This window comes from Rhyacophila brunnea, unplaced genomic scaffold (assembly GCF_057557595.1).
Source record: "Rhyacophila brunnea isolate RB1 unplaced genomic scaffold, BYU_Rbru_1.0 scaffold_11, whole genome shotgun sequence".
NCBI classification, from domain to species: Eukaryota; Metazoa; Arthropoda; class Insecta; order Trichoptera; family Rhyacophilidae; genus Rhyacophila; species Rhyacophila brunnea.
In genome coordinates this window covers 6,660,749-6,687,409 of record NW_028232763.1, presented here as the reverse complement: position 1 = coordinate 6,687,409, position 26,661 = coordinate 6,660,749, and the positions used below count along the sequence as shown (strand labels likewise).

General features: G+C 32.9%; 2 protein-coding genes across 22 annotated transcripts in view; one reads left to right on the top strand and one right to left on the bottom strand.

Annotated features, from left to right (window-relative positions):
- dlg1 (MAGUK family member discs large 1) overlaps positions 1-26,661 on the bottom strand; it is a 219,045-nt gene that overhangs the window by 15,052 nt on the left and 177,332 nt on the right. For 3 of the 21 annotated variants that reach the window (XM_085958518.1, XM_085958534.1, XM_085958543.1), the window contains 6 exons: positions 20,363-20,395; positions 8,792-9,103; positions 4,443-4,712; positions 3,373-3,505; positions 2,835-3,112; positions 866-999 (listed from right to left, as the gene is read on the bottom strand). In XM_085958518.1, the coding sequence (XP_085814644.1) occupies positions 866-999; positions 2,835-3,112; positions 3,373-3,505; positions 4,443-4,712; positions 8,792-9,103; positions 20,363-20,395 (1,160 nt within the window). Of the gene's footprint in view, positions 1-865; positions 1,000-2,834; positions 3,113-3,372; positions 3,506-4,442; positions 4,713-8,791; positions 9,104-20,362; positions 20,396-24,531; positions 24,963-26,081; positions 26,321-26,661 lie in introns of those variants that run through there. The other 18 variants (XM_085958654.1, XM_085958551.1, XM_085958575.1 and 15 more) reach the window with 17 other exon arrangements.
- LOC147078321 (4-vinylanisole receptor-like) overlaps positions 24,975-26,661 on the top strand; it is a 106,639-nt gene continuing 104,952 nt past the window's right edge. Inside the window, exon 1 of the mRNA XM_085960436.1 lies at positions 24,975-25,528. The gene's annotated coding sequence lies outside the window, so the exon portion shown is untranslated. The remainder of the gene's footprint in view (positions 25,529-26,661) is intronic.

Genomic DNA, 26,661 nt, shown 5'->3' with positions numbered 1-26,661 from the left:
TACACGTGCATGGATTTTACGTGTAAACAGTTATTGTCACAATAGTTTAAAATACGCACTATTGCTGTCAGTAAATCCATGCATGTGACAAGCGCTATTATTCTCCCACTTCAGTTGTCGTTCAGTTATCGTAGGTAGGTGGTCATATGTGTGTCATATTTGTAAAGAGACATAATTCTAATAATTTATAATATGTCATTTTAAAAATTTATGGCTACAGTCGTGCAGTGCAGCATAACCATTGGTTTCGGAACATGGCAGCAGGCTATTATACAAGTGCCATAAAAAGTTCCTAAATTATGGTAGAAAACATATTTTTAATACAAATAAAAACATTAAAAATTAATCACTCGGAGCTGAACTGAAAACCGGAAAAACCGTTATTTTTTTCGGAATGAAAACTGGAACCGAACCAATATATTTTTTTTTATTTGAACCAGAACGAAAAAAAATAACAGTTCAAAGCAAGTAAGTACAGATCAGTTCAGTGGACGATAGTATAAAGTACTCCAAGTAACATGAATCAATGAGAAAAGTCTCACTAGTAAATGCTAGACAGTTTGAAGTTACATGTATGCGCAAAATAAAAACGAATTTAATCAATCTTACATCAATGAAATCAAATAAGTATGACTGACAAAGTTTAGTGTACACTATTTATGTTGGATCTCCACAGCCTACCTCCATCCTTCACCACTGATGGACGCTGATCATAATAAAATGACTTCTCAGGTTAAGAAAATATCTTTCCAACAATTGAAACATTTATGCATCAGTATATTTTTAATTCATGAATAAATACAATTGGCCGGTTGAGTGGTCGAATTGTTTAAAAAGACAAGCATAGTAGGTACAATAGACTTACCTAACGTATAGGGTTTTCTTCTGTGATGTCCTAAGAAGCGTGTGGTGTTGCTTTAATTCGTTAATGCGAGCTTCAAATCGGTTATAATCTTGTGGCTTGTAAATGACAGTCAGCGTAACATGCTGTCCGGTACTCTGAAAATAGATTTGAATACGTTTAGAAGTATTGAACATTGATTTAATGAAATTATGAATAACTTTTTGACTTTAAATGTACAAATACAATAAGGATATCCTTTTAAATTCAATTGTACTTCAATTTTATAAAGACAGGCTTTTCATAAAAATTGTTTCAAAATTAATAATATGTCATTGGATTCAATTACTTCACTATTAGACAACCTTCACTTTAGATTTTTTATTGGTCTTATGACAATGACCATAAAATAATGTCAGCTTCATGTAGCATTTTTGTCACAAGATAATCGAAAAATCTCACGTCTAACCTCGCCTCGTGTGCCCCACAGCAATAAATCAAACCTTCTGAGACGGTGAACTAGTGTTGCATGTGACGACCTCGCATATCTACCTAGCGACACTCGCACGTAATCTCTCGAAACGTCAAAATATACTCTGGCTAGACGTCAAACGCCATCACGCAAATATGTCATCAGACGTGGAAACAGCGATTATTATAGGCGGCCACAGACGTACAGTTTTCGTAGCAGGTTGAACATGGCACAGACAATAAGTGTTCAATAACTGTACGTTAGTGGACACACCACAGATCAGTTTAACTACCCCATTTAAATCTGCCGAACTGTCAACAGACGTGCCCATATACGTACAGTTATTGTCTGTGGCAGAGCAAGTGTCAAAAACTATGGAGGTTAGGTTCGCGGAGATATTACACAGGGGTATTGTTTAAATTATATTTAGGTAGGGTATACTTGAACGATATTGATACACGAATAATTTTACTTTGAATTTATTATGGTTATAATTATTGTTTTTATTAGAAACAAATTGACATAAAATACACACCTATGACGTTGGTAAAATAAATCATGATTTCGCTAGTGGATTGTGTATTTTATCGATTCACCAAAACAATATTATACACATTCGTGTAAATATAAAATATAATCTTTTATTTGAATAAATTATTCCCTTTAATGGACAGTATTAATTATCTATTTGGTCATATTTTTAGAAAACGGTAATATTTATAAAGGTATTGATTTTATATACAATAAATTTAAACATGCCACAAAATTATATTTACATCAATCATCAGTATAATAATTAATTACTTAGATATTATTAAAATATATACTTGAATTTTATTTAGATTTAGCGACATTGTCATTCACAATTAGGTATATTAATTTATGTTGTGAACGTCTTAAATTAATAATTTGTAATATTCACTACATACAATAAATAAAATTTGAGTACTGAGTTATTAGTCTATATTTTCACAATAACTTAATTAATAATGCTCTCTAAAATTTTAACATTTATATTATATTGTATAAAATAATACGTTTACATAAATAACTATAACTTTGTTTTACTCTCGTAAAAATAAATAAAATATAATATTTGCGATCTCCGCGTACATAATAATATTATTACATTTTTAATAATAAATGAATTTGTATTTTATAACAAGCAACACCAGCCGCAGCTGTATCGCGGGGTATATTCTACTTTACGTTACCAACATCTAACGTCACCCGAGAACTTTCGGTGAGTTGAAATTCCAACAGTTTTACAAAAACACGGGAGTGGGGGTCGCTGGCAGTTTGAGCCTGGCACACATCTGGCAGGTCGAAAACTTGTTACGAAAACTGTACATCTGTGGCCGCCTTATGTATTGGTACCGCAGAAATTTTATCGTCACCTGAAAATGAGTCTGCAAGTCGTCGACACTCGTGAACTAGTATGGTGATTATCAACATGATCAAAAAGGTGTACCTCAAACTGATACACGATATTGGAAATGGTAGATGAAATTGAGAAGAGACCTTGAGGGCTTGAGCTGCCTGTTCATGGGTAGCCCCCGCGAGATCCGTCGTGTTGACTCTCAGCAGGCGATCACCTCGCCTCAGATTGCCGCTCCTCTCGGCGGGTCCACCTGATAGCAGGAAGGAGACGAAGATTCCCTCGCCGTCTTCTCCGCCCACAATATTAAAGCCCAGACCGTTGGGCCCTTTCTCCAGCTCCACGGTGCGGACCGGTTCGTCCGCTATGCCGTCGGGGGCGCCCGCCATATGCAGGGCCAAAGACGAGGCTCTGGCAGAATCTAAAAATTTATATAGGATATTATATTCCATATTCTATTGCACGGAGTATCTTATATGAAAGTGTTTACTGACGACGCAACGGGTCTCAGTTATGCCACTTCATTGAAAAGATTTAACCCAAAGGCAGCCAAGGTGCAAAAGAAACGGAAAGGTGGTAAAAAGAGACAAGTGCAATAAGCTATTTTGCCAGCTTACTTTTTTCCCACGTAGCAGGAAGAAAAGACCTCCTAAATGTAATCCATAATGAGAAAAGACATACGTGAGGGTGAATGTGCTGCAGACGAAGGCGCTAAACCGGTGGGCAGGACAACGAGGAGAACTCTCTCGCGAGTAGCTTTCAAAGCGCTCACTGCATCTTCATGTGTCACATTTTCCAGAATAATATCGCCATTCTGAAATATAGATATTGTCATTCATGTAAACAAAAATATATATGCTCAGGTCCCAAACAAACATTGAAAAACAATATATGAATTTGCAAAACCCAGGACTGAGATATTATGTGACTTCATAAGCAGACACCTTTACCACTAAGTAAATCCATCTAAGTAGTCCATCTAAGTAAATTTATAGAATTATTTCAAAATTCTTATACAGTCTTAAGTTTTGCGAAGTCTTTCCTTCAACAAATTTTCATTTCATTATTATCAGCTATTCTAACATATCACTTAACATCTAAAAAGAGCTAAATGTGATAAATATATTATCACATTTAGCACTTTATGTATTCAGGCAGTTAATTATTACAATAAGTTAACCGTTTGAACTGTCAAAAAGTGCTATCTTTTAACAGCCCCTCTCTTGTCTGTGTTAACTTTTAGAGCAAGATAGAGTACGTCAATTACATAATATGTAATTTTCAATACATATATCATGTATTGAAAATTGAGATGCAAAATGCGATTATTTAAAAAAATAATTATGTCACGGCCGCCGCCTTAATTAGTGTGCTGATAACCGCCTTGTGTATGGAATGGCTTTTGTGTTAATTTGGACCAATGAAAATAATGAGAATGTGCTAAATTATTAACAATAGCCGCGCAGGAGTGCAACGCAACAACCAGGATTGGGTCCTGGCTTCCTCAAATAACTCACTCCACCTGTCCCTATCCAAAACGGCCACATTACAGATCAATACAAGTATATAGCAGTCATTGAAAGCCTCATCGAGGCGCTGAATTTTTGACCTGCCTCTTCTTCAGCGCCCTGATTGATTGCTTAACATTACTCCCTTTGCCAGTTCATTGACATTGATACGGTGCACATGTAGCCAGGGCTATTTTCTCAAAAATTTGAATTATAGATGTATAAGACGAAAGTGAAACTCACCACAGTATTTTTGACTGCGAGGAGTTTGTCGCCGACACGCAATCTCCCGTCCTGGTGAGCCGCTCCGCCTGCCATAATCTTAGTGACATAGATCCCATTGTCTCCCGGGATATGTTGGTTGCCAACTCCGCCCGCTATGCTAAAGCCCAGCCCCGCGCCCCCCTTCAGCAGCTGGTACTCGATGCCCGTGAGGGGTGCGACGCCCAGGTGCGCCCCCTCCGCACCCACGCCCCCATCTCCATTATCCGCACCCATCCGCCGGCAGATCCTCTGTACATCATTACACAACCATTAGCATCTTGTATTACAAGGTTATTGCCATTAGAAAATTGGTCTTGACTATTGGCTGCACTAATCTTACATAAGTAACTAATTTTACTGTTAAAGAGAATAAACTTTCTTCAAATAGTTTTTATAAGACTGTTGAATATTTTAAAGTTGTGGTAATGAAAATGTTCTATAAAGATTTTTTTTTACATAAATTATCAATTGTCTTGCTAGAGAGACATAATAGTAACTCAAAAATTATCATCAATATGTTCGACATTCGAAGTTCGATTTTTTTTTCCATTAGTTCTACAATCCGATATGGATTTTAGTTGCCTTATAAAGAGGTTTCTTATCATTTCTTCGATGAGAAGTGGATGTTAGCCACTTGCTCAATCTATTAGGTCTATGCCCAGCATCCAAATACACACTGAAAAACATGTGAATTTGCCAGGCTTTGGATCCGAACCTCACTGCTCGCCTAGTATAGCTCGATAGTACTTGTCGTATCTTATTATAAACATAAAAAAATATATATATTACACATTAAATACTTTGTAATATTGTATTATTTCTTTTAACAGAGATAATTCTTTTCAATTTTGTACAGAAGAAACAAACTTAATAATGGGAATAAAAATATTTAATTTCTGCTTTAATACCAGGTAAAATTTATTGACATCCCTACTTTAAAATTCAATACATACTAAGTACATACTGGTATATTATTCACTCTTCTTTCATTTATTTTGTATGATAAACCTTCCCATTAGTGTATGAATAAAAAAAACAATTAAATTTACCAGTTATATTTAAGTACATACTAAATGTAAGGTATGAGGGCCACACTGAATATTCTCTGGCTGAAAAATATGGCATATTTAGTACCAAATTAGGAGTAAGGATAAATCACATTCTGTATTAACTTGAAACAATATGTATATAAATCCGTTCATTTGTAACAATTATAATTACAAAAAAATGGTATTGTTTCAAATAATCTATTGCACGTTATAGTAAATAAATGCTGGGGTAATAGTACTTAGTCTATTTAATAACTAAGATGATAATTTTATTTTCTAGCATGTCAGATAGGTGGTAATATTGTATTTATCGATCAACAAAACAATATTTTGGTAAGCAAAGGTTATGGTATTTTTAATTAAATTGGCATCAAGAAGAAAATTACAAAGCTAACTATTAATAATCATAGAATCGTAAGATCTTAATTGATCTCGGTGTTATTGTTATGTCTATTTGATAGATATCTGGCGGAAGATCAATATTTTGCAACGCTAAGAAATGTATAGCTATAAGGAAGCGAGGTATTATCTAAGCGGAGACTAATTTACTGCCAATAAAGTAACAGATGGTCGGCAAGCTAATATTTTCATTTGTACAGTTGTATTTCCAGTAGCGGTAACAAAGCTAACCTACGATTCGTATAAAACTAAAGAATAACCTAATGAGATTTATTTACATGAGATTAATAATTGAGACATCATTATGGGAAATAATTAAAATGTATTGTTTCCTTATAAATGAGATATTGTAAATAGAACTACGTTAACCTAGATATTTAAAGTTGGATTTTTGGCAGACCGCCAAACTATCCGAGATATTAAAGCAGATACCTACACATAAATAACTGATGATTAAATTACAGGAAAATTTTTACTTTTAACTCGTAACGGAATTTCCGAGCAGTCAAAAGACATTTCCATAACATCAAACGGGGATTATCATTTTAATCAGGTTATATTGATCACATGCAAAATAATTATGAAAAGGTAATTTTAAATTCTCAACAAATTTTTCACCTGACTGCTTTCAGTATAATAAGATCAATGTAACATAACATGTAATGCATAATTTCTTTGACTATAAGTAATTAAGTAGGTGTTTCATTAAATTTTCTGAAGCATAAGATCTTATCCTGTTATACATACATAATTCTGAAAACAGTAGTAGTAGTAAATATAGCCAATAAAAAAAACCTTTTTCGTAAAAAGTAAGACACCCGGCAGGAATCAAACCTGCGTCTCTTGGGTTTTACGCCCTGTGCACTACCACTATGCTACGACTGCCATGCTTAATTGCGACAAATTTTAACTATTGGCCTTATTAATATCTGCTCATAAGCGCTCGGTAAATTTAGTTACGGTATGTTCTGTATGTGTACATTCTTAAATCTTGTGAATTATTCGTTGAATAAAAGAAATAGTTAATTATCCTGTTATATCTAAAACTACTATAGATAAATAATGTTTATATTTATTTTGTCTCTCTTCTTTATGCATAATGTGATCAAAACAATTATTATTACAATACATTGTAATGTATCATTAACTTTAATGATTTTATATGTCATTTCTCAGTTAATAAATCAAAAATTTGCTGATAAAAATGCTTCATAAAAACTATTATTAATACATAAAAAAAATACTTACTTGTAGATACAATGACTAATAAAATAAATCGATGAAGTCTTATTCACACAATAATTGTTGTTACTTTTTTACTATTTAAATAGAATTGATATATAAATTCCCACATTACTAAAATTAACATCTATGAAACATTATAATACATAGTAAAGAATTTTAATTAAAGTTAAACTTCTACAACAATATTGAAATGCACAATCACAACGTATCAAAACAAACTCAAATTGGAAGTAGATAGGTAGCCATTTTGTGAAAAACGACAACACATATTATTAACTACCTATCTATAATTATAAAATATCATCACACAAAATATGTATTTAAAAATGTAGATATCGTAAAATACAAACACAACGTACTTAAGTAGAATCAACATATCAACAACTACAAGCAGTGCCAAATTCCCAAATATATACAAAATATAAAATATATACAGATTACTGTGCAGTGTATCGGTGAGTATTTATATTTACAATCACAAAATACAGTAGGAAGCGATAAATGTTAGCGGCATGCGAAAACCCCCAATCCAAAATCCCCGAGTCGAACAAACCTCGTTAATCAGTCGCATGCGACGGCCAGGACTTGAAAATAATCCCGCACCGATAATAGAATACGATATGCAAAAAATGTGGATGGAGTAAAATGGAATAAGCATCATGAAAGCCGTATCGGGGTCGCCATCCACTAAAAATCCAGGAATATAATAAAGTATATTGTATCAAAATAATTAGTTCACAGTCCACTAATCGAGAGAAATATAAATATACGACAGCTAGGTAGTCAATACACATTACAAGACAGATTTCTTTCCAAAAGTCAATCTACTGCAGCCCCCGGCGAAGCGGGTTAAGAGTTAGAAACTTTTCGAAATAAATCTTTTCATTCGGTTCGAACCAGAGAACTCCGCTTTGTCATTGATAGGCCTTCAAACATGTAAATACCTATAAACATTGTTCACTCTCCATTTTCTTTAGTTTGCTGTACTTCTTCAGGATGGTTTAACTAAAAACATAGTTTGTTCCCTTTGGACACATCCATGAAGTTACCCTTTAGTATGAATAAACTGACAACACTGAATAATAATTCTGCTGTATCAAAAGGAAAAATGAGACAAGTCAAACAATATTAAATTCAGTTAAGTGTGCGTACTAATTAAACGTACGTTTAAATGTATATTAACAAAGATCTTGATGATTATATTTATATTGCCATTGATTCTAGGAATAGTTAGGAATATTATGAGGAGGATGAAGTATGTACATATTAACCAGAATATAAAATATTTAATGACAGTGTAATAATATGATTTGAGGAGAACAGTAATTTCAAGAAAAGCATTTACTTCCGACTTATAACTTTTTTTAAATGTCAAGGTCATTTTTATGTTTTCGACTTATCTCCTTTTTCCTAGAGACCATAGAATAAATAATATATTGATAATTTTATGACAACTTAGTACATGTTTCTCTGTTACTGTGAATCAATAATCAATGAATGAAAGTGGATTTCTCTGGTAGATCCTGTTCGACATACAAAAAATCAGACGGAGAGAGCCGGCATAAATAAAATAACAATAATAATAACACGTCCTACAATACACAACTACTGGCCGAAAGATGACGGCGGACCAACCAATTTGACGGCGGCTCCGGCCCTCTTGAGGGCGTCGACGGCCTCCGCGTGCGTGACACCCACCACGCGTGTCTCGTTCACGGCGAGTATGACGTCGTTGACCTGCAGCGAGCTGGTGGCGGCCGCCCCGCCAGGGATCAGCTTGGTCACGTAGACGCGGGAGTCGCCCGCCACGTGCGGGTTATCCGTCCCGCCCGCGATGCTGAAGCCCAGCCCGGCCCCGCCCGCCCGGCTCAACGAGAGGGTCTCTCGCCTCCATCCCGGCGCGTCGTCCTCTGCCTCGTCTGTTGCGTCTGTGCCCCCGTTCACCTGCTTCGCCCACGCCACCGTACCAATCATTACAACGTGTTGCGATAATGTGCGTAAGTCGGCTTGTCACAGAGCAGACATACCGCACAAAGCAAATCAAACTACTTTGAAAATAGTAAAGCAATGATCCGCACACAGAGAATCGACGCAACCTCAACATAATCTGGAGTCAGACAAGCCAACAACAGCTTTCCTGGTCTCAAACATGATTTACTTCATAGAATCAAAACCCCAATATCGACTCAACTGTGAAAATGGATAAACATCATTGATCAAAATATTATGAGACGAAGAAGCAGGGATTTTGCCAAATAAGAAGTAGACAATATTAAATAAATTCCAGTGGCGTGCGGTTCATAGATTATGCATTTATTGCACAATTTTATGATGAATTTTACTTCATTATACTTATTCTAATGGTTCTATATTATTATTAACATTACATAAATATTTTTAGAATATTGCATCCTCTCCGCAACATCAAAAACCATACTACTTAATCAGCCAGATAATATGTAGCAAATAGTAATTATATTATATTTTTTTCAACAGCTACCCTACAAGCAAGTCATCGCACGCCACTGTCTTTTGGAACGAGTGTGCTTGTCAACTTCTTGGACGAAAAAGATGTTATCACGATCGTTTGACATTATCATGTTGTGTTTAACAGACGAACTGCAACAAGCATGCCGCGCTGTTACACATCAAACATTTTTTTTCCTAATCAACAATGTTGAGTCGACTCATGAACATTCAGACATGTTTAGTAAATGTCAACCAAATGACATAGATAAAATTGATGAGTTGTGATTGCATCGAGTTTGTATGTGCGAGTCCGCTAAACAAGTTTAATTAAGGATGCTCTCGACACTTCAAAACTATCAAGTATCCATTGCTTTCGATACCACATCTCTATCTGCATGTGTAATTAAAATCTTATCTAATTAAATTTGTTAATAATTTAACAATATTAAGGTAGAGGGAAAATTAATTCAGTTATGTGTTTTGTTTGTGTTAAGTTTTTCGTTGAACCTTAGCTGGGGCATAAGTTAAATGTACCAAATACCTACCAAATTCATCATTAGTATTATTTTGTTAAAAAGTATGCAATTGGGAATATTAACGCATATAGTTTTAATTATATTAACTATAATTAAATGTAAAGCTTCTAAGTATTTAAATAGCAAAGCAAAATTAAAAATGTAGCTTCGCCAACTGAGGGACTATAATAATATGATATATTTTCCTTAATTTATGTTATACAAATATTTTATTATTAATGCAATACTGAATGATGATTTATTTGTAAGCAATTCGTTAATGTATTAAGTATATTAAGTAGCCCTTATAAAAAATAATTAATATTCTTATAAAACATTGTAGCTGAAAATAATGTATAAATTGTTATGTTTAAGTTTTGAAAGTTTTTAATTCCACGATTGTTGTAAGTAATTTTTAATATTAAATCCAACTGCCGTCTTAAAATAAATAACACAACTATTATAGTAAGTGATTAGGAGATAAATTACTAGTTTTAGGGCCTTATGCATAGAATGTCGACGTTATATACTTATATCTGATGAATAACAAACACTATGCATAGATGTAAAATAGCAAAACAATGACTAAAGCGGATTTAATAGTTTAAAATTCTAAATTTTTTTACATACAATGGTAAAACCATAAAAACTGAACAAAATAAATTAAATAATTCATATTGTTTAATGGAAACTTTAACCAATTTAATGGTTGCTTAATTAGTGGTTTATTTGAATAAATGCAAGCACTCTGGATACAGTGTCCCTAGCATTCAACCAATAAGTACCACTTATTGTAATTTCAAACTTACCAAAACTGTGTCAGTTAACGCATGAAAAATAACTGACAAATCAGTTTCAATAGTTTGAATAAAATAGTAATAATAAGTAAGTCATATTTTTAATACAGCTAGTCTTTCGTACCTGCATAGATAATCGGTATCGATAATACGACATTCAATACTATATTTACTTGACTTCTGTTTACAGTATATATTTATTTTGACACCTTTCACTCATGTGTTATGGGCACGAAAACCGGCTACACAACCCATTAAAAGAATAATATACCTATAATTAAACATCTATGAAACAAAATAAAACAATTAATCCAGATAAATTTAGTTCTATCAGTGTATCTATTCTATACACAAGACTGCTATCGGCAGCTATCGAGGGTAGTTTTTCATACGTTTTTATCAAAATATTATAATTGTCACAATAAGTTAGCCGTCTAATCCAATGACATATTAAATGGACGACTCACTTCATACCCGGCGCGCACGAGAAATTGTGCATGAAAGTCATTCACAGATGTATAGGTAGATGTCACGTGACCATTGACGTATCCGTTTCCATTATGCGATACAAGCTTCGAGAATTTATAGTAATACTAGCTGACCCGGCAAACGTTGTTCTGCCATATAAATTATTTCTAGTGAATATTTTGGTTGTTAAATAAAAAAATAACGAATGTATCGTAAGTGTGTGGGGATGGGATCTATGACAGAAAGAGGAATAGAGCGCTGTAGACGATGACCGCCGATAAAAACAAAAAAACATCAACCATTCATTTTCTCAATTCAAAATGACTAAATGATGTTCATAATGAATGAATTACCTGTGACAGGATCTCGTTCTTTAATGTTTATGCAATATCCGTCTTGTCCCTTCCAGAAAATTAGCGGATATTGGAGAGCGTCGTATGAACGGTGTGTGTCAGCGATGAACTCCAGATTATTGTTTCTTCTTCGAATCACGATTTCTCGCGTCGATGTGCGGTCGCCAACCATGATTCCAGCAATTCGTCAACAATAGGTGCATTGAATCGACGCATGTGCTCTCCAGCTGGTGTTTTATCAGGATTGATGACAATAACGTGATTGTCGCTTTGCAATTCGTGCATGTGTGCTTTGAAGAATTTCAATTATTCATTGTGCTCATTCAACAGGGCGTCCAGTTCGCCGACGATGCGCCTGGAAATAGGCGAATTGAGGCCATTGTAGCCGCAACGTGCATCCACATGATTGATGTCCTCACCGCCCATGAAGCAGATTTGTAAAAATTTATGTGGTTCGTTTGGCATTGGCAGCAATGAGCCTACTTTGTGGTATACTTGGCCATTGATTTTGAACGTAGAATGGAATTGTTGACCATTTGCCGCAGTATTGTGAACTATTTCTGTTGCTCCGAACGAAGTCATTTGGAAGCATGAATTGAATGTGCGAATGGACTTCAGGAACAGGTTTGAATCTGGAACAGTGCCGATGAGCAAGCCGTTCAATGGTTCTGGTGGTATCTCAATTTCTGGTAGTTGCACTTTTCCTGATGCGCAACACATCCCGGCTGACTCATGTTTGAATTTGAGCGCATGACAATGTGGACATTCTTTGTCCATAGCACCAATCAGCACTTTCGGATGAGCGGAATATTCAATATCTGGCTCGTACTCGAATGCGAGACGAAGGAACGAAGCGGATGTAAATGTTCGATGTACTTGTTGGCGTTGTCGGTCATTTGCTCTGCGTGTGTTAACTACAAACCGGCGCGCTTGGCTCCGTTCCAATTGTCGTTGTTGATTTCGTTCAGCTCGTGCCTCTTATGATAGAGATGCACGCAATTGCGACATGCTTACACGCACGTTTTTGTTCTCTTGTTGGATTTGTTCGTCTGTTCTTTCTGCTGTACTATTTCGCATGTTTGTTGCTTTATTCGTTCGACGGCCTAAATGGCCCCCCTTGCGTCTTGCTGGCATTGTGCACTGTAATACACGCACATAAAAATAGATAAATTAAAATAAATCGTACAAAATTTTGCACGCACTGCGTTGTGATATGCCGAATGAAATGTCAAAATGACGCGACGCTTCTCTTAAATTCTTCTCGGACGTAGCGCCATCTGTCATTCAACAACATAAATAATTTCGTTCTGTTTGAAATACGAACGACGGTTAAATTTGTTCATACAAAAATAATAAAATCGCGATTAAAAAATGGGAGGGTAGGGTTAGGAGGGTTAAAATTTGGGGTTATAAGTATTTTTTTATGCCAAATAATAAAAAAAATACAAAAAAAAAATTGTCAAAAAAATAAAAGAAAATTTTTCTGGATAGAGATACCCTAATCACCTAGCGGTATGAAATATACTTGTTGACCTATTCTCATACCTAACAAATATACATAAAAAAAATCATAAAAATCGGTCGAGCCATTTCGGAGGAGTTCGACCACAAACATCGTGACACGAGATTTTTATATATATAGAGATATAACCTTTATTGTAATGGCGTATTAGTGTCATGACTCATTGCGTTAGAAACAGATTCTCGGTTACTTACGACTTCTCGGAGATTAGACGCAAGTGAGCCCAGCGAATCACAGGCGACTGACTGTCCAATGGTTCCTGTCATTCAATTGCATTGAATAAACATTCATCAATATCTTAAAATGGCATTTTATAAATAATAAATAATACTAACACATGCAAAGTGATATCCCATCTTTCATGGAGTGTTTAGTAGATTTTTTTACAATTTTTAACTAGGCACATTGGCATTTTGTAACATAATAATAACGGTGGAGTCGAAACCTGACAGTCAGAAATTTTGTATGGGCAGACCCAGCGGTGTCGCCAGACCGCTTGCAAGCAGAATGTTCATTTGAGCGTAGGATACCGATATTAAAATATGAATTTCGCCATCCGGCAGACCCTACACAAAGTGAGTGTCATTTTATTTTCTAGATGCTTCGTCCATATTAATGTCATTGGTCTAATCAGTCAAAACTGTCTATCTCGCTCTAAAATTTAGCACACCCAAGAGATACGCTGTTAAAACATAGCACTTATTGTAACAATTACAACTAACTTACTGTAATTGTTACAATAAGTGCTAATACTTTGATACAAAACTACCCTCGATAGCTACCGATAGAGGCTGATAGCAGTCTTGTGTATAGAATAGATGCACAGGACTGATTTTGGCAATTATTATACAAATGCATTTTTAAAAATTAATGGTAACGAGCAAAAAATTTATATTTTTAGTAGGCAGTATTATAAAATTATGAAAACAAAATCACTCCGCGATGTGATCTCTTTTTTGACATACATATGTGTCGGGCTATTCATTTCATGAGGGCAGAATATAATTAAACATTGCGAAGGTGAGTTGTTAGAGCTCGTAAGTCAAAAGCGTTTCGACATATTCTTAAGCTATTATAGTAGTATTGATGATAAAAAAATAATAAATAATATTGTTTTACATGAGAATGACTAAATTTAATCTATGCAAACATTGCATCAAACAATATTTTTTGAAATAATATATCGCAGTGTATTTATAGAGAGATATAAAGGTATGATAATAATGTTGTGATAATATCATAGGTGTAAGTAATTATTTTTAATTTTATATCTAATTTAGTTGATATCTCATGTGCACATCTGTATAACTGTAATTAACTACAAAATGACTCCATGACTTGTAAATATTTATGAATAGTTTAATAAGGAAAACTTAATATGCTACTGTTAAAACAAAATTTAGTAAGGTAAAATTTAATGCTCTCGACGTGTCATACAAATTTCGAAATGAACAATGAAACGGGTATGCGACATAAAAACAAGCAATTATCGGAAGAATTTAATGGGTGGATTTTCCATTATCAGTGTTTTGTAAACTCATTTGTATTGTCAGTAGAAAATTTAAAAGGTGAAAAAATCTAGCAGTAATCAGGCTATTACAAACGTAATGAGTCGGTTATCGAAGAATTTATAATTAAAACAAAACCTAACATTCCTATAAATTTAAATGGCGTTAACAATACATTTTAGGCGTCTATTTTTACTACAGATTAGCAGAACTGACAAATTTTATATCAACACCTCAGAGTAGAGATATATAGAGAATGCCTATTTTTCGGCAAAATGAAGCCGTGTTTCTTGCGTGTATAACGCACAGTAGAACCTCGATTTTATTATTATCAACTTAACTATGAAACGTTATACCATCGTGTTGCTTCTACCAAATTTAAACACTTAACCATATATTCTACTAAAATAATTAAAAATAATTACCATTAACTGTATATTTACTTAACACAAAAACAATAAGTTTCAGCAACACGTACTCGTAGTTTTTAAATGAATGTAATCAGTTAAATACATTTTTACCAGCGACGATAACAAAAAATATTTAATTCAGCCGTAGAAATTCTATCTTACTCTGACGCATAGTGTGGAGATATAAGCGTGCCGAATGCTTACTCACTCGCACTTATGGTTCGTTTTTTTTCAAGCTTTATCAACACCTTTCATGATAAGAACCATGGATTATAAACTTATTGGGTTAATCAGAAGATATCAATCATAAATAATTAAAAGTATCCCATGAATAACTCACTTAATATTGATACATACAATGCATATTAATACTGTCAATTAAACGTATTTTAGAAGATGATTTTAAAAGGCAGTGTCGTTAATTTTCACCCAGAAAAATAAGTACCTATAAATTGATTTCAATTATAATTTAATGTCCATTTCTTGTATAGAACTACTATCCTCAATTTTACCTAAAATAGTGCCAAACTTAAGATCTACTAAATTAAAGAATAAATTAAATAAAATTCAGTGAAGTTCAGTGGAAGTAAAAAAAAAAACCAAGGACCGAAGAATGGAAAATCATTATGGAGGTCATAATCCATCATTGGATCGATCCTGGTTGAAGACAATAACTAAATAATGGTTAACTAATGAGACACCGACTGATAATCTTTTGCGACGAAATTAATAGAATTTTGAAATTTAAATTGTATAAAATAAACCTAACATCACATCGCACAGATCAGGATTAAACTATGTAGGTATTTTATAGTATTTTGTTGATGTGATGAAATATAGGTTTTTGAACTATGCCGTAGGAAACAAAATCTGCACACAAATTACCATAGTATTTGCATAATTTACTCAGAATCTGTTTGTGTTTGCATGTATTTCGTTCACACAAAACCAGTTAATTGCCACTAGCATTGGATGGTAATTTTATACTTAATAAGGCCATGAAAACAGTTATAACTGTATGACAGAAAATACCACTTATATATTATCAATATCACAATACATACTTAATTAAACGTATTGACAAAAATTATAAGTTTTAAAAATAGATAAAGATGTATTTAAATTTCTTTTCCGCAGTAAAAACAATATTCTATTAAGTTTACCAAAATATACGTTGGATTCTAGTATGTATGAACCATTTTTAACCAAAGTAAATTCAGTGTGAAACACCAATATTGGTGGCCGCTAATTACTTCATTGTTACTTTAAATTGAATCTAATTATGTGTATTTCCAGACAAAATTACCCAGGTTTATTTGAATTATTCAACTCTTAATTAGGCAGCTAATATTTGGGGAAATTTAATAACAGTGGAAAGTTAATAACTTCTTCTGCAAGTTTTATTTTTTATCAAGACCAGTTTAGTCTATTGACATTTTCAACTGAGATTTTTACTCTGTGAGATCGGAAAATTTTCTGCTATCATTTAATTACAATAGCCTTCCGCTAAAGCCTTGCAGAAAACAAAATTAATTACACCATTTATTGGGATATAAGGAATGCTTGTAGCAAATTATTTGATACATAAACATTACAAATTTGTACCTATTCATAATATTTACTCATAAATATAATGAACCATCCTCCAAAAACGGGTTAATACAGATAGAGGTAGAGGTTTGAGTGGCGAAAACTAGGGATTGCAATACCGGGATTTCAAAACCGGTATACCAGTATTTTTCGATACTGAAATACCTGTTTTAAAAATCATATAATACAAATATATTCGGTATTGACAGTGGGAATAAAATGTATTAACTAACATAAAAGACTTAACAGGACTGTAATTTTTTTATCAGATTACGCAATGTCTGGTTTACTTCCGTCACCTTTCATCGTCCTTGGTAACCAGCAGTGACACATGCTATAAAATATTAATATTTTGAAGAAATTTTTACATATATTTAAGTATTGGTAGATACTTCTGTTTTTTTCAATTATTTTACGAATACCGGTATTCATATTTTCATTCAGAATTGCAATCCCTAGAGAAGACTCAATAGCGTTTATCTCTACTTAAGAAGAAGTGATAAAAATAATACAAATTAACGTTTTATTTGTCGGCATATTTAAATTAGAAGCTGTGACATCTATCTAACCTCAATGAAATCTGCATTATCACATGCATAATAGTCGAGTGAAAATTGTATGGAAACCACTGTTGACGTGTATGGAAAAATGAATGTATGAAAATAACAGTATACTGAGAAGTGTTATGTTCAAAATGACCATAACCAACATTCATACTCTGGCAACCCCGTCGAATATTTATGGTCAAGTCATGGAGCGTTCGCGATTCCACAGATGTCGCTGATAGAATTTCCGGCCGCAGCGGACGTCGCGAGGTGTGAAAGTAGCAACAGGGCTTTTTGATTCGGTCTGTCATACAGGATAGTCGTGCTCTGCTTTGGTTTTACCAACATTTATAATGGACGTCACTTAAAGCAGCACGATTGCAGCCGCAGTGCTTGAGGCCTCTGTGTTCGTTCCAAGTTTGGTATTGTAAAACTATTATTATTTGATTCACTTATCTTCCAATGTTTCTTTTAAAACTTAGCTGCTTGCCGTTATTATAGTATTTCCTTAATAACCTTTTAATGTAATATTCTTGTTTTCGCTATAATATAGTTCGGTCAAGTACATAAATTGCTCTTTCATTTATTATTTCCCCTTTATTCCACACTGATATATAATTGTAATCTTTCACGGTACCAAGACCGTGTGGCGTCCAGGACTTTAATAACTTCATCTTTTAATCAAAGATTGCACGTGCCTTCAGCCGTGCAATTCCTTTTTTGTATTTCTAATTTAAATTTTTTACAGTTGTCAGTTGCGAGGTTACGGAAGTAATTTTTGTTCAGCTTAAAAAGGATGCACGCAACCCATGGCTCTTGCCTTTGTCTCATGCTCAGCTCTTTATACTCTAAATCCCAATTATTGTTCAGCTTTCTTTTCTCCTTTTATTTTGTAGTTGTGACGATAAGGATCACAACTACAAAATATTAATATATCAGAAGAAGAAGATAGAAGTTCTTTTGCTGCAAACTTTTAGCTTGAAATTTAGTTGTAATTATTTAAAATGGGCATTCTTCGCCATTGGTAGGGACAATATTCAATAATACTCTGGGCCTCAACAGAACCAATCTGACACATAAAATGAACTGTAAGAAAACTATTGAAATCTTGATAACGCTAACTAGACCAGATTTTTCTACTCGGTAAATAAATTCTAACATTGAACAAATATTTGAGTTGAAACATTCGTTTATCATTGCGTAAAGAGTAGAGTTTTAAGTATGGGGAGTTATTTAAAAAATTATTAAATATTTGTCACCAATCAATTCAGTAGTTCTTAATAAATAAATAACTAATTGGATATATTACGAATTAAGAATGTATAAGCTGATCAAAATATAAGTTACATTCCTTTCATCTATTTAAGTAACAGGGAAAAGATGTTAAATAAAAAAACGCTTCTAAAGATTTTTACTGGTAATATTAATATAATTTATAAAAGAACTAAAATAGTCACCAGATAGCATACATTCCACAAAGTTCAGGAAATAGTAGACGAACAATGTCAATAAAATGTCACCTAATATAAACTATTGTGGTATTTTAACAAGAATAACTTACCAATTTAAACACGTATTATCTATATTTTTATACTGAGTTAGCTAAGTAATAATTATTACTTACTAAAAAAAGGTTATTAAGAATAAATACTTAATTATTTACCTAAGTATTTAAAGATATACCTAATGAAATGTGTAATGAATGTTGGGTGTATATTTTGTATTAATGTTGTGTAACTGAATATTCGTAAAGCATAATAAAGGGTTTATATTTAACCTATGTATAATTATATTAGTAATTTAGTTTTTATGATTAATATCTTAAATTAGATTTATAAGTAAGTATTTATACAGCAGTCTTTCAGTAAAGATTGTAACCACTAATCATTTATCACAATACATAAATTCATAAAAAATATAGCTACAGGTAAAAAAAATCTTGGACAGAGCTACCCAGTGTCGACAAGCAGCAAAGTCCATTTTTACATTATTTTGAAGTGGATAAAAGGATGCCAGCAATAAAAAAAATAAGTTTCATTACAAAAACAAAACAGATATAAATCGCTCATGTTTACATAATAATATGTAATGTTTTATTAAGATGAGCCGCCAGCACTCATTTTTGCTTAGATCTTCGACAATAGGGAACCTTAGTTACCTGGTGGTCGATCAATAAGGTTTCTTACAATGAAGATAGACAATCAACATAATTAAGTTTCACATTCTCTGTACTTTCATTATTATTTGTTTATAACCAATCAGTGCCGAAGGGTGGAGATAAGATTTGACATAAATAGTGCACGCTAAAATTTGTCAGTCAAACGTATTTGTTTTTATTGAACTAAGACTACAATTTACAGACCGTGTAGGTTAGTTTTTAAAAATCAATTATACCCTGCCCAAACCAAACCATAATAGTTTTGGTATACTTTCGGCGATACGACAAAATTGGGCACACTTTCTTATTCATACTTATTGGTTTTCATTGGATTAAGAATACATATTACAGATATTGTTGGTTCTTTTTTAAATTCATTAAGACCTGCCTAACCAAACTATAAAAGATAAAAAATAGTGTTCTATCTACAAAATATTCAAAGTTATGTATGATTTATTTGCATAATTTAAAATATTTTATAGATAGACGAGTATTTTTTGACTATTATTTACTATTGCTTGGATTTTGGAGAGTTTAATTGAATTTAAAAAACTAACAAATACTATCTATACATTGTAGACTTAGTTCAATGAAAACAAATACGTTTGACTGACAAAGTTCAATGTGCACTATTTATGTCGGCTCTTAACAGCCTACCTCCACCCTTCGCCACTGGTTGGTATAATACTATAATAATAACTATATTGTTATAATAATTAAATAATTGCATAGTAAAGAATTTTTTGAGACATCGTGATTGATCATCTCAATTTAATTATTATTTGTCTTGAGATATTTTGGGTTACAATCTTTTACCCAAACAGAGCTGATTGGCTGATAATGAATATGCAAAAAAAGGTATTAACCGCACCTGTTTCATCTCCCCAGCAGGAGCGAGGTGTGCCTGAAATCCAATCCATCATTTACAATTTGACAAAATTGTTCAAAAAAATAAACATTGTCATTCGGCAAAACGTCCAGTTTGCTTATACAAAACCTTCATACTCGTAATATACTTGTGTGAATAGAATATCGAGAAACTCATTTTTCTATTCAAAAACTGTTGATTTGACTAAATAAATATAAGTGAGTAGGTAATTAGATTTAAAATTGAGCCCATATACGGAAAACAAGCATTAACGCGATAAATCGCTAAATCAGTTTAACTCGTTGGATGCCGACGACACGGCTGCCGTGTCCCCATTAAACAGCCATTAGATGCAACTAGCATGTTATTTAAATGTGGTAATTAAATATTGATTAAAAGGTACGCAGTGATTGTGTTAAATTACGCTGCATAGATCTATGCATGCACTCACCAAATATTACTTTGATATTCTAACAATAGATGGCAGTAGACAGTCCAAACTGACCGCGCTGGGTACACTGTTTATCCGTACATCGTATGCCGTACACGACATACACACAATTTGTGCTAGCGGACGGTCGCATCATTTCCATTTGTTATTGCGATAACTTTGTTTTTACTCATCAGAGTATAAAATCTGAATCTATTTCTAAAAAAGGTGTGTCACTGATGAAACTAATTATTTCATCAAAAAGGAATAGTGGACAAAGTTATAAATCTTTTAAAGAAAAGATTATCAAGAAAATATACTTTGGTGTATTTGGGTAAATGCTGCCAAAAGTTGTGCAATACAATATTTTCAGCAGTTGAACAAAACAATTTTGGAAAATGGGAAATAAAATCCAACAGGATGCATAGAAACTGGAAGACATTTTGTCTTGTTTGGCTTTTGTGAAGCCAACAAAGTGCTGATTGGTTAAAAAATATATTGGAATTTATCCGAATAAGTAAATGTTGAAAATAGATCTCATGATGAAGACATCTCTTCAAGTGACTCTGATTAAAAACTTAGGATAAAGGATGTTACCATCAAAATCAGTTATACGATTATTTTATGTTATATGGAAAAACAGCGTTAAATTTTTGTTTTTGTATATTATAAACATAACGGTTTACCCAATAAAGTTTTTTGTTTAATAAACCATGTTCTCAATTACTCAAACTACCTTTATTTATCAGAATTAAATATTTTCGATAATGGGTGTCTCAACAACCAACTAATATTTTTGAACAACATTTTCCGGATAACGCTACTTTTCCGCATATGGGCTCAAATGTTGGTTTTGTAAGAGCGAGGCATATTTCTTATAACCATCCAAGTAATTTATCACTAACTTGATTCAATCCAATTGAATTAGTTACTTCTTACCAGTGTCTAAATTTGATTGATTGAGTCTTACAAAATATACCTACGCATTGATAATAATTTACAAGTATAGTGTCTATGGAAGAGCTGTAAAATGGACCATACTATTCTAGAAGAGAAATAATGAATAAAGAAATCACCAGATTTGGAATAGAACTATAAATTTCTGTAATCAAAAGATTGTAGTGGCCATGGACATGCAAAATGAGCCAAATCAGATAAAGGCCAATACGTAGATAATAGGTACGTTCTACTTACCTATACAGCTGGCAGTAATATTGCTATAATATTACATGCACTTCGCAAACTATTACAACTTCGAAACGGATAATTTTTGATTTTTTTCATATCTTGGAAGATTTTTACATATCAATGGTGAAAAATTGACTAATCATAACCCAGTTTCGCGATAAAGTTGACTCCTCGTAACCACCATTTTCACTACTTTACAGGGGAGCATTAAAACTGAATAAGACGAAAAGTATTGAAAATACAGCAAAACCAAAAATACACTTTGTTTATAGTGAAACAATGTTTTTATTTATCCGATAATGTTAACATTTTTATGAAACAGAAGTTATTGATGAAAATATATCTTACGAGGTTACAATATACGACAAAAGAAGCTTAATTCTATGACACGAGGAAACAGTTCATACTAAATGGAACCTCTCAATCCCATCTCAATCAGTTTGATTTATTGTGATGAGGGAGACTATCATAGAATGCGCGGCATTCTACAAGTATTACAATTTATAATTGCTGCAAATCTTGAAATTTTGAAAAAACTGCCAAACATGTCACATACGAGCTACCAACTTTTAAAAAGCATCATTCTACAATGCAATTAAGATAATTAATATTGACACCTCGTAACTTAAACTTCTTCCATTAACACCTATACATTATGGTTACGAGCTAACTACTTTTGTTATTATGATCAGTGAAGTATCAACTTTGAGTTAACAGATAGGTAGGAATTGAAAATCTGAACAAATTGCTCATTCACAGTCCATTTTGGCTAAAAAATTGGTTACGAGGGGTCAACTTTAACGCGAAACTGGGTTACGAGTAGTCAATTTCTCACCATCGATATACATATTATATTAGACATTGCGTTTGTATTTACTTTATTAGATTTGGCCCAGTTTAGATGTATTGAAATTAAAAATGTGCATTCTTAGTATGATTGTTTTAGTAAGTTTAACAAGTCACCATTATTAATTGCTGTTATTGTAAAACTTTTAATTCCTCGCCAATAGGGATTCATGATCATTTTGCTCATCTGCGTTTGGTTACATAGAATATACTTATTGTGGTAAAATATTTATATAAATCCTTATATTATCTGTATAGGTAATAGCTTCTTTAATTGATTAATGGACATTGAATTTGACCCACTGTGTAAAAAATACTCAATCCAGGGTTACGATATTAGTGCAAAAAATATTTACGCAAAATAAGAAATCTAAAAATTCAATACAGCTACCCGTTATAAATATAAAAATTAATATAAATATTTTCAGTATTTAAATAATAAAAAGTTGAATCAAATTTGATGGTTCAAAAAATAATAATTACGCAACCAATGAATGAACATTAAATCAGTGGATATGCATATCTAGTAAATTTGATCACAAGAATAATATAATAGTGCCATACTTAGGTACTTAACTACGTAGGTACTACACCTGATTGTTAAAATATTTGATCCATTACTATACATGGTCGAGGAAACCACAATTATGTGAGTTGAATAATAAATAATATTACGTAGGTATGTAATATGAAAATAATTGCATCGGTATTAAAGTTAACATTCCGATATTTCAATTGTGCCAGTTTTTTTTACGGCTTTTGGATAGCGTTTAATTTTTTTTTTAATCAATTCTGTTTGTATTCGTTTTGACTATCTGTATAGAAAATTAAATATCAGAAAACTTTCCTCCAATCATTTAGTCATCGTTAAACTTGTTATCAATACCTGGGCAATCGTTATGTCATTAAATTCAAAGAATGTTCACTGATATTATGTACTAAATGATAGACTATCTAATATTCTATATTCTATAGTGAAACTCAAGATTGTGTTTCTAAGTAAACTTTCAATGACCAAGTAAATTGAATCATCATTTGAATATTTTTAAAAACAGAAACTACTTTTGATGTTTTAAATTTGGAATGCAAATTAATATTAATGGTAGGTAACTGAAAAAAGTCTATTCTAAAATCAAATTCTTTACATACATTTTGGGATTGTTGTGGGTTTTTATGGGATAGTGAATGCACCCGGCATTGAGTCAATTTCCTGAATGATGCAGCTATTGGGGCAATCAATCAGAACCATTGGTAATACTTAATGGGAGCGCAATAACTGTGTACACCAAAATTACTTTGGATATTGATATATTCCACTTGCAAGAGGATGAGTTTATGTGGACGTTATTTTATAAATTCAAAATAGGGTCTACTTAGCTCATTCGGTGTAGGTACTTCCCTATACTTTTTTATGATGTTTGTTTACTCTTAGATTACCTTGTTTTTTTTATAAATATCGTTAATACTGCTAGATATTTCTTTGTTTTGTCTTGAATTTCTCAAATTCAAATGAATGTAAAATAAATAAATAAATTTGAAATTCTCAAAAGGATTATGCTATGATTAAACTAACCGACAAACTTTACGGGGATGACTAGATCGATCAAGAATGAATTCATCTATGAAACCTTACAAGGACAGATAGTCAAAACAGAAATTTGAGATGGCTGAAAATATTTGATGAGCAGGTTCAGTTTTTATCACTCACCGTGTCTAAGTTAAACAACGAGGACACCTTCCTAAGAAACCCATTGTGGGTCGCCTTCTTCTTCCGTCTCTCAGTCATGACGGCGGCCAGATATATTACATAACCCACAACAAACCGAGCGAATGAACCCCTTTCTCGGTCGCGAGGCCACTACAGCGAAATGACGGCATGCGGTTAGTGACAACTCACATTTCTGTGGCACCCTTTGCAGTTCGCAACGCATGCGGTAAGCCGGGACCTTCACAAGTCACCCGATGAACTTTTCCATAACTAGAATATTAATATTCGTTATATACTTATATCACCACTATTCCACCAACGGTACCTCAAACCATGATCGGTGCACTTATATCAACGACTGCAGGATGACACAGGATGAAAAAAATGAAGAAGATTTTTGTGAAATTCAATGACTATCAGGGTAGGTATGCCTGTCATGCAAACAACAAGAAGTATTAAATATTATTTTAAAATGAAAAGATGTAATTTTATTAATAAACCAGAAAACCTCTACATGGTAAGTAATCGCTCATGCAATGTTGATATTAACAATTAAATTTTGCAACTAGTCGATTCTTAAAAAAAAATGAAACACTAAACACTACAAAATTACTTTGTGGAATAAAATAACACTCAATTGCACCTTAATGTTTTCACATTTTTTAGATTAGATTTGAACAAGTGTGTAATTTTTACTGGGCAAGCCCATTGATAAGTAATTAACCTGGCTACAGGTAGATAACGGCAATGCCTGATAAGAACATTCACGATAAAGGTTTATAAAGATACACTAAAAGCCCTTTCAAAATTTACTATTCACTTTTGTTTAAATTTAGAACATTATTTTGAAATTACCGCGTAATGTTTTTAAATTTTTGACGAATAAAAGAAAACGAACCTTGTCGGCTTGTCCAAAAAGAAAGTGTCGATACTCCCGCGATAAGAGGCGCACAATTTTTGGCAGAAGTGGGAAATTTAATTTTTGCAAGTTCATGCGGTGTGTCAAAATTGTTTTCTCACGGTCAACATATTGTTTATAAAATAGAGAGTACAAATTTACTTTTGAAATCCATTGAAGCAGGAATGGCTAAAAATAAATTCTATTGCAAGATATGACACAATACATCGCGGGTTGGCGTTTATATAAAATAATCATGTTACATACCGAAAACAAAAATAACTAATATTCTCGGAAACTTTCAATTTATTATTCAAAAGTCGTCGGAAGTTTTTGGAATAAGGTTAACACTTTATTTTATAATTAAAAGATGAAACTGACGTCAAATACTAACTTTTATACTTCGGTTAATGTCAGTCCTTGAGTCGTTTATGATTCATACATAAAAATCAAGTTATTATTTATTATAAATTGAATAGTAATCGCCGACTGATACCGAAAAATGCGCGGCCGACAATAAGAAACAGAAGCTTAAATATGCAAGTATCGATCTAATACATGATTCCAAAAATAAAACTATTTAATTCAGGAGCGGAACATCAAACGTCAAACGCGAAAGTGTTCGTTAAAAATTTAGTATTGACAAACATACCTACCGATCAGCTTATATTATTTACCTACTAATTTACTGTCTCGGAAGCCGGTAAATAAATTTTATAAATTCTCGCACGGAAAACGATCTCACTCCACACTGGACTAATAATTTTAACGTACACATTGCCCGAACTTCATGATATATTTTAGGTTATAAATAGGCTACCCTGACGCGGAGGAACGGCCATCCGCCATTACAAACCACTTGTGGCGTTCACGTCATCAAAACCGAAACTCCAAACAGAAACAGATGGCAGATGGCACGCTAACATTTTATAAACATATTTAAATAATAGTATACACTCTTCTTCAATAGATGGCACAAGCGCACTATTTTAAATTGGAAGCGCCAATTTTCATTTTTAACAAATTTAATAATGAAGCGCCTAGTTTTAAACCCCCCTAAAACTGTTTTTGAAAATTTTTGAGTTAGATATTATGTATTCAGATGGATATTTTTGTTACCTATATGATGGCCAAAAATTGAACTTAAAAAAACGCCAAAAACCGTCAATACGTTTGATCAAAAATTAGGGTATATTTCAAAACCCGCTAAAATGGTTGAGTGTGCTTTTCAA